Raw genomic sequence first — 10,029 nt, forward strand, 5'->3', positions numbered from 1 at the left:
TGTATACACTTTTCGAACTATCTCTTGATAAACATTTCAGATTTCAAAATCTGCAAAACACCCTATCACCCTAAGTAGCGCAAACATGTAAAAAAACCGGTTCAGTGCGAGTTCTTTTAACTCGCGCACCGAGGGTTCCGTACAAACTTTCAATTTTCTCATGTTCTCAAGTAAACTTAAGTTTACCTGGGTAATGGGTATACCTAGTATTACCCAACCCTTTTGGGTAAAGTGGGTGGTAAAGCCCGAAAATTAAATCAACTTTAATTTGTAGGTATTCGGCGTTTCCCCGTATACTTATTTCATAAAATTAGTAATTCCGATTTTTTTAGGCGGAAATTACTAATCAAGTGTTGGCCTAGCAGGCAATGCTCGGGGCGGACCTTGTAGTGGATGGCGCTGGAGCTAATATACGGCGTTGCATGAACAAGAGATTTCCTTTGGCAGGATTGGTCCTTAGGACCCAGGGATAGATTCAAGAAGTGGAGCCACCGAGATTTTTGATGTAAATTTTTAGGGGGGGGGGGGCTCTCAACTTGATCTTGATATCTGTATCATTTAAGCTACTAGGTCAAATTTGGTATCGTTTCCGTATAAATCGGGGGTGCCGACTTCATTTCTTATATCATAATGACACAATTCCGAAGTAAAAACACATAAAATATGAAAAAATACTTTTTCTTAAATTCCTCTTCACGCTTAAACTGCTGAACCAATTTAGTTAAAATTTGGTACAGTGATAGTTTGAGTCCCAGGGAATAACAGCATACTTTTAATCTCAATAATCATCCCTTAAGGGTGTGAAAAGGGAGGAGGACATTTGTATGGGGATTCAATAACCGCTGAACCGATTTAGATAAAATTTGGTATAGAGATAGTTTGAGTCCCAGGGAAGAACATAGGATAGTTTTTATTCCAAAAAAAAATACTTTAAAAATGAAAGGTAAGGTGTAGGATTTTATGGGAAATCAATAAACGCTAAACCGATTTCGATGAAATCTATGTCTACATCTTTGATTTAGTTGAAAATGATACTAAACTTGACTTAATTAGAACCTAAACTTAAAGAATTATTAACCTCAAACGTCGCAGACGCTTAAAACCTGCACCAAAAATCTGGGTGGCTCCACTTCTTAAATCCATCCTTGGGTCCTAAGGACCAATCCTGCTAAAGGAAATCTCTTGTTCATGCAACGCCGTGGTTGACCTTTTTTTGCTCTGAGCAAACACAACTATTGGGGCATAATCGCGGAATCCTATCTACTTATTCTTAACCGAAATCGGAAAATAAATATCAAGGAAAACAGAAAAAAATATATATTATATTAGTCAAACAATAGTCAATTAAAACTAATGTATTAAGTAGGCAACTGCTTACAAATAAATTTACGTCTCGTCCTCTCGTCGTTAAAAGTGCACAATACTAATAAAACCTTGCGTAAGCACTATCGAATTCTAGTTTATCCTTAGAATGCATCTCTCTTTTCGGTTCTAGTTCTATAAACGTGCCATCGCCGCACCTCTTAGCTCTTTTAGCAACCACGTCATATTCCACCGTCTTCAAGTCGTACGCCCATCCTATCCATGCGAAGAAGTCTATAAAAGCTAATGTCAAGTTAAACCTACTAATGCCTAGTTCTGCAGCCCTATAGTCCCATGGAAAGACGTGATGATAGTTATGGAATCCTTCGCCAAGAGTGGCCAGGGTCACAGCCATGTTTTCTGTAGCTCGGAGTTCTTTGTCATAAGGTCTGTTCCCGAAGGCGTGGGCAAAGCTGTTTATCATAGACGTGCAGTTTTGACACAAAATGCTGCGGAGGATGTTCACGAAGCAGGCGTTCTTCAAGGTCTCCCCCCAGAACAACATTGGGACCAGGGTGGGGATGACGTAGGTGAACATAACTATAAAGGCGAACCCGTGTCTGGAACAAGTAAAAATTGTATAACGTTAATAGTTGCAGTTAGTAGTAAGCACTTCAAGGGTTTAATTTGGTGTAGACACAGCTGTAAAAGTGTACACCCACGGGCGGACATGACGAAACTAATAGGTTACCGGACCGGCAATATTACCTATATGAAAATATGACGTTCTTTCGGTCGGTGTGCGGATGTAGGTACAGGTACCTATCTTCTAAGACCATACGAACGAAGGCAAACACTTCATATCATTTCATTGTCTTAGTCTGTACCTACTCTGTACGCGCCATGAGAACAAAAATTACCGTACCAGTGATGCGTTCAATGAATAAAAAGATAAGTACCTAAATCTGATCTCAATCGACACGAATAGGAAAGTACTTGCGTATAACACCAAGCTAAGCTCACTTTGATGCATTTATTTGATTTATTCTATTTTACAAAGCACGGTAAAGATAAAACTGCGATTTAAAGGCAGATGATATTTGATTTATTAAGGGTACAAATGATACAAAGTGAATATTTAAACACGCAGTCCTATCATATGACGCTCTTTTTTATGATTACCTATTACAAATAACTAAAAGCATTAGGTATAAGATTCCCGCCAGACGGGACAGAAAGGAGTACTTACTTGTACTGAAAAGCCACCACAGGATTGTTCTTCAAATCTGACAAGTCTATACTGGCCCCTCTTCTTTTGACTTCCGGATGCTTTTGCACCAGCAACCAGCCTACATGAGAGAAGAAGAAACCCCTCGTAGAGTTGTGAGGATCCGCATCTGTGTCACTATGTTTATGATGAATCCTGTGGTCCTTGGCCCAGTTGAGGACGGTGTACTGGCCTCCCATAGACTGGAAGATTACGAGGATGATTTGGAGCGGCAGTTTGGCTTTGAAGCTCCTGTGGGACCAGAGGCGGTGCGCTCCGGCTAATGTGCCAAGTAGTGCGGCTTCGAGGAACACCAGGCCTGGAAGACATGACATGATATACAATAAGGCTGGATTCCGCCGAATCACTTAAGAAGCTCATCTTGTAATACTTCTGCAATATAAATTATAAACTAAAATAAAAATGTTGTGCGACTTACTAACATTGAATAATTTTACTTATTTTACTTTATTTTAATAAATTATAAAGTACGAAATCGATTTTTGTTCTCACGATATTCCATTTTCCTGTATCAGTCTCAAATCTAAACTCTTACTAGCTAGCATTGGTAGGTTGCACTTGAGTGGATTGTCCATGTCTTAAGAAATCCCCCGGGTGTTTCAATTGATATATGTACTATGCTTGCAAGGACGCATTTACGTAGGTATAGGACGCATTTACTATTTGGTCCCCTTAAAATTGATAGTTGGACGAATTTGTCTTATGATATCCCCTATGTGATCTAATTCATCTATGGTGAATTCTTTTGACAAATTTATCCTAGTTCACTTTCTAATTTCTGGAGTAACCTTCTCTATCTGTCCAGTGAATGCTGCTGGATGCATATGCTGGATAAATATATCCAGCATGTGCATCCAGCAGACTAATAAGTCTCATTACATATAAATACAACGTAATCTCTCATGAATTATTATCAAATGAAATAGAAAGCCAGACACTAAGTAACCTTACTTTACTTACCTTTTCTTTAAATCCACTTACCATGAATAATAGTAGCCCAATGAGCCGACGTAAAGCATAAATATAGTCCATAAATCGCCGAAAGATGCAAGCAGAAAAATATAGCGGCGGTTTCGTATGAAATCTTGAACTGCCAATCGTCTGCTTGCGGTGCTATTAACTTGGGCAGGTCTTTATTCGTATGTAATAATTCTTGGTTTGCACGTGTAGCCATTGTATCTGGAACTAATAGGGAATTAAATCATTTTGTAAGATTTACCTGGGTATACCTAGTATTACCCAACCCTTTTGGGTAAAGTGGGTGGTAAAACCCGAAAATTAAATCAACTTTAATTTGTAGGTATTCGGCGTTTCCCGTATACTTTTTTCGTAAAATTAGTCATTCCGATTTTTTTTAGACGGAACATTAGGTACTTACCAATCAAGTGTTGGCCTAGCAGGCAATACTCGGGGCGGACCTTGGGGCAGAATCGCGGAATCCTATCTACTTAGGTATTCTTAACCAAAATCGGAAAATAAATATCAAGGAAAGCAGAAAAAATATTTTTACAGTACATATGGTCCTATTTTCCCGCACTAGTGCGTAAAATAGCACTTTTCGTGCGATGTCAAATGTTTAAAGGGCCATATTTACTGTAAAACGTTGTACGATACACGTGCGAATAGATAATTCGCAACTCGTGTCGATTTAAAATCGCCATTTAATTTATCGCCACTGGTTTCGAATTTCCTCTTTTACGCACTTGTATCGTAAATAACTAATATTATTCAAACAATAGTCAATTAAATTAAGTCTCTTCGTATGAAACGTCGAAATGTAATTTGTGTGCTGTGTGAGGTTGGACATGGACACATTCCTTCAGTTATTACATACTTATTGCCTATATATAGTTTCTACTTACCTAGATATTATTTTAACATAAAGTCCTTAAACTTATAGAGGTACTTACCTACTAACGGATGGTAATAACACTAAAACACTCCTAATATAGGATACCTATATATATAATAGTTTATAATGTACTTATTTACATATGGTACCTATCGCTAAGCAAATATAAAATGTTAACGTAAATAATTAAGCCTGTTTAAGTTCAAGGATAGATCTTTAACCTTGCAAAAGCAGGGTTCAATTGTATTAGTTATTTTTAAAATAATTTCTTTTAAGATTTATTTTGTTAAAATTTGTAATTAGTATTATTTACTTATGCAATTCATTTCGTCCATAAATTATAGAAACTAATATTTAGAAATAGATTTCTTTAATTTTTTACACAAATATCCCACAAAAAGAGTACCTACCTTTAATGCTACTTTCCTACTAGTCAAATCAGCTTCTTTTTTATTTAGAACTGTCAAAACGATTTGCTAATATGGAATTTATATGAAAACGAGTAAGTATAGTGACGTCACGGTAAACTGACCTTTTTATATTTCAATCCGATCCGATAAAAATAGTCAAATTTTTCTCAATCATTTTTTTCTATCTTAGGCTTAGAAATTTTCAGTCGCCCCTCGTAAAGCTACAGGATAATTCTTTTTCTCGTGTAGCGGTTTCGATTCCCGGTTCAACCATGCAATTATTTAAAAGTCTATGAATGCAGTTTAAATTGTTTTTTAAATTAAAATAATGCCTTCTTTCAGTAAAATGTTTCATCTACAATATTCAGGGTACTTTCCCTCCATGTGGCATAGCCGTGGCACGCCCTGTATAGTATATTAGGGACAGTGTGCGTTGGAGGGCTTTATATCTCGTGGCTTGAATCGGAAACATATGTGCAATTGTGCACATGTACATTTCCAAAGCAAGTACTACCATCTACTTAGGGGTCATCCATTAATTATATCACACGTTTAGGGGGAGGGAGGGGGTCAAGAAAATGTGACATATTGTGACATGGGGGAGGGGGGAGACACAAACTTTGTGACGTCACTTTAACTTCATCAGTAACCGAAAATTTATTTAAATTATTTTATTCGCTGTACATTTAAATAACAAGTTTTTAAAACGATTATCGTTTTTATTCGTTTAATATTCTTTCCTAAGCAGTTTTAGGTTATAAAATTACTAATATTTATATCGTTAAAAATATTATGATAAAATATTAATAATACTTAGGTACTTACTTAATTCGATTTGGCGATTTCGTAGAAAAAATGTGACGTCACACTAGGCGGGAGGGGTTTGCCAAATGTGACCAAGTGTGACAAGGAGGGAGGGAGGGGTCAAAAAACCTAGAAATTCGTGTGACGTAATTAATGGATGACCCCTTACCGCTCTCGTCGGTACGTTTCCTTGTGTCTAGAGTTAGACCAAGAAAAGTCTGCAGTGATTTTGATAGCCCGCGCAGTGCAAGTGTTATTTTAAACGTCAAACGTCTATCAGTCTATCAGGTAAATAGCACCAAGTTTCTGGGCGTGACGTTGGATGTGGCCTTGAAGTGGAACGTGCATATAGATATTCATAGTCTAATAAAACATGGTCTTCTCTTCCCAGAGTGACACAGGCCTACGTCACAATAACATGGCCGCTATATATAGCGCTATCCCATATTATCATATAGCGCTGTCGCATGATGACGTAGGCTTGTGTCAGTCAGGTGACCTAGAAAAGACGGGAAGAGAGTACCAGGCGGAGTATATTATTATAACATGATAGATATTGTGGGTGGCAAGTTGTCCGGTGCATGTTTCGCATTGAGCAGGTTGGCGCGAATCTTGCCTCACCAGCAGCTAGGGCTAGCTACTTCTCGCTGTTCCATTCGGTGATGTGCTACGGTCTGGAGTTCGGGCACAGCTGCGGAATGGCAGAGTGTATTCATCTTACAAAAACGTGCAGTACGGATTATATCATATGCTCCACACGGAACCCCCGCTAGGCAACTCTTCATAAATTGCTATTTGTTACATAATGACACTCACGTCACAATACCTATTTTACATAATTAAATATATGAATTAGAAGTAACAACCACCCATTTCCAATAAAGATTATTTAAAAATGCACGTGTTACACATAGGGTTGCCAGATCGAAAGGCGCAATTATCGGGAAAAAATATCAATTTTTCGGGATTTTGGGACTTGAGTCGGGAAAAAAATACTTTGAAATTAAAGTAATTGTATTAAAAACAACGATATTTTACATTATTGGCACTACGTTAGGGCCCCCCCACATCTGGCGTCTTTCGAGCGTCGGCGTCTACAATTCTATGGCCGACGTCGACGCACCGTCGACGCAGCGTCGACGCAACTGCGCAGCGACGTCATTTTCCATAGCGCTGGACCGACGCCGACAGACGCCGACGCTCGAAAGACGCCAGATGTGGGGGGGCCCTTAGCTACGCGCTCGACGCCGGTCGCTCGCTCGCTCGACGACAGTTCGGAACATTAAATTATTGTTTTATAACGTGTTTTTCGGGACAGTTTTCACTTCGTCGGGAATCGGGAACACGTGCTAAAAATCGGGAGAATTCTGCCAAATCCCGACCATCATAAAAAAACTCAAAGAACAATACGAAAAACAAGAACTTTCTACCAATAATCATAACACGAAGAAACTGTGGAAAGTTGTTAAAACTATATGTAACATCAACAAAAAAAACACTATACCTACAGAACTCATATCTACATCTCAAACTCATCCCGAGCAGTCTTTAAATAACTGTAATAGATTTTTCGCATCCGTGGGTCAAAACCTAGCTAATAAAATTATGTCACAATCCGGAAAGTCAGAAGAAGACCTAGCCAAAAATATTAAACTAAGCGCTTGCACGGACAAGTCCTTCTTTATGCAACCCACTGATTTTAATGAAGTTGAAGCGATTATCATGCAACTAAAAGTCGACAGTGCACCAGGCCTCGACGGGATTACAAACCAGCTATTAAAGTGTGTTAAAAACTATATTATTGTGCCCCTAACCCATATCTACAACCTAAGCCTTGGTTCTGGTTGCTTTCCGGACCAATGGAAAATAGCATCCGTTACTCCTATACACAAAGAAGGCCCAAAAACAATTCCCAGTAATTACAGACCAATATCGCTGCTCAGCGCATTCTCAAAAATGTTAGAAAAAATAGTTAACACTCGCTTAGTCAAGTATCTCGAGAGCTACAACCTCTTATCCGACAGACAGTTCGGGTTTAGGCGAAACAAATCCACGGAAGATGCCACATCAACTCTCATCAACCTAATCTCATCATATTTAGACAAAAATTTAAAATGTATTGGCGTCTTTTTGGATCTGGCTAAAGCCTTTGATACCGTGTCGATACCGATCTTGCTCCGAAAACTACAAAATCTAGGGATACACGGAATCCCACTGTCGTGGTTCGAAAGTTACTTGACAGGAAGAAGGCAACTTGTCAGAGTAGGTTCCTTTACTAGTTCGACGGAAAATATTAAATACGGAGTTCCGCAAGGAAGTATTCTTGGTCCCACCCTTTTTACGATTTACATAAATGAAGTTCTAAATTTAAAAATTCCTAAGTCTGAAATTCTCTGCTACGCAGACGATACCGTTATACTTTTTAATGATACGTGCTGGGAGGATACAATAGCTACTACAGAAAAGGGCATGAAAATTGCATCTGACTGGTTCCGTTCCAACCTTCTAACCCTAAACTGCAACAAAACTAAATTCCTTTGTTTCTATAAAACCACCCTATCTAAACCACCCCTTCCTCCTATTATAAAAATCCATTCATGCACAGACTACCCTACTTCTAACTCATGTAGCTGCGATTCCATTCAGAATACTGATGTTATAAAATATCTCGGCCTTTTAGTAGATGAAAAACTGAACTTTAAAAACCACATACAAAAACTCTCTGCCAGAATAAGAAAATCCATTTTTATTTTCAAAAAGCTACGTAACTCTGCCGATGATTCTCTACTAAAAATGGTTTACACCGCGCTCTGTCAGTCTGTAATTGGCTATTGCATCACAGTTTGGGGAAGTGCAGCAAAGACATTTATGCTAGAAATTGAAAGGGCTCAACGTTCTGTTTTAAAAGTGATACTTAAAAAGCCCTTTCGATTTCCAACCACTGATCTCTATGCTCAAGCAAACGTCTTAACCGTACGTCAATTATTTTTAATGAAAATTTCCTTACACACCCACAAATTCTCTAAATTATTGCCTTGTTACAGTTCTTTAATTAAAAAACGCGTTTTTAACTTACCGATTCCAGAAGTACGTTCCGTTTTTGGTAAACGATTTGGTGAACGAATCCGAGTAACCACTTACAACGCCATGCTTAAATACTGCAACCTTAAAGACTGCACCATCATTGAAGCAAAGAAACTCTTATTTAATTTTTTACAATCACTTAACTATGCCGAGACAGAAGATATTTTAGTAAAAATAACTTAGGTTTATTTTTCATGTTTTGCAATAGAAATGTATATCTTTTTCTTACTTATAAGTATAAGTTTTCATTTTAAGTCTGTTATATTATATCAAAAACATACCTAAGATATTACTGGACTTGATTGTGTAACTTAGATCTCATATTTAAATTGTAACTGGTTCCCCGCGACACAGGCGTAGCCTAGTGCGGAGACCCCTAAAATATTCTGTTATGTGTTCTTTTGATAATAAACTTATTCTTATTCTTATTCTTATTCTTATCTGGCAACCCTAGTTACACAAAAACAAAAAGTTAGGTATGTTTGGACTCGACATGTTGTCGACTTGCTAAATCTAACAAAACGGTAGGTATCTGTTGCGGGGCCAGGTATCTATAATAAACTACCCGACACCATTTAAAAATATTGAAAACGATCCGACATTCTAGTCCGAATTAAAAAAAAAAAGCCGCCAACTGCAAGTCGGACTCGCCCATGAAGGGTTCCGTAGCGGCAAGTAACATAATAAAATTGAGGTTTACGATTTATGACGTATTAAAAAAAACTACTTACTAGATCTCGTTCAAACCAATTTTCGGTGGAAGTTTGCATGGTAATGTACATCATATATTTATTTTAGTTTTAACATTCTCTTATTTTAGAAGTTACGGGGGGGGGGACACATGACAATTTGGAAGTGTCTCTCGCGCAAACTATTCAGTTTAGAAAAAAAATATATTAGAAACCTCAATATCATTTATTGAAGACCTATCCATAGATACTCCACACGTAGCTATGGGTATGATGAATAAAAAAAATTTTTGAGTTTCAGTTCTAGAATAGAATAGAATACTTTATTGCATATCACATTACAGACATGGATGGAATGGAACATAAATAAAGGTATACATGTGACACCCTGCAAGGACACGGCAAAAAAAAAAATATATATATATATATATAAGAGGGCTACAAGTAGGTGATTTGATTACAAATTATTATACACATTTCATTAAATTAATATTATACACACATTCACACATGATCATTTGATAGCAATATTACATTATTTCCTTACATAAACAAAGCACGGTAATATTTTCATTTACTGACTATGTAAGTATGGGGAAC

The 10,029-nt window shown here is 37.5% G+C and overlaps 1 protein-coding gene across 1 annotated transcript; it reads right to left on the reverse strand.

Moving 5' to 3' along the window:
• Positions 1-1,091: 1,091 nt before the first annotated feature.
• Positions 1,092-4,766, reverse strand: LOC134666680 (acyl-CoA Delta(11) desaturase-like). The gene is made up of 3 exons (XM_063523910.1): positions 3,572-4,766; positions 2,552-2,888; positions 1,092-1,922 (listed from the first exon to the last, which is right to left on the reverse strand). The coding sequence occupies exons 1-3, from the start codon at positions 3,762-3,764 to the stop codon at positions 1,424-1,426; spliced, it is 1,029 nt and encodes a 342-aa protein (XP_063379980.1). The 5' UTR covers positions 3,765-4,766; the 3' UTR covers positions 1,092-1,423.
• Positions 4,767-10,029: the final 5,263 nt, after the last annotated feature.

The sequence above is a fragment of the Cydia fagiglandana genome, chromosome 8 (genome assembly GCF_963556715.1).
Source record: "Cydia fagiglandana chromosome 8, ilCydFagi1.1, whole genome shotgun sequence".
NCBI classification, from domain to species: domain Eukaryota; kingdom Metazoa; phylum Arthropoda; class Insecta; order Lepidoptera; family Tortricidae; genus Cydia; species Cydia fagiglandana.

Bases quoted from the DNA above. Each gene is read 5' to 3' on its own strand.
- LOC134666680 (XM_063523910.1), bottom strand. From the start codon at position 3,764: ATGGCTACACGTGCAAACCAAGAATTATTACATACGAATAAAGACCTG. The intron at 2,889-3,571 runs GTAAGTGGATTT...CATGTCTTCCAG, and splicing joins TTGGGCTACTATTATTCATG to GCCTGGTGTTCCTCGAAGCC. The intron at 1,923-2,551 runs GTAAGTACTCCT...TACTTGTTCCAG, and splicing joins GTGGTGGCTTTTCAGTACAA to ACACGGGTTCGCCTTTATAG.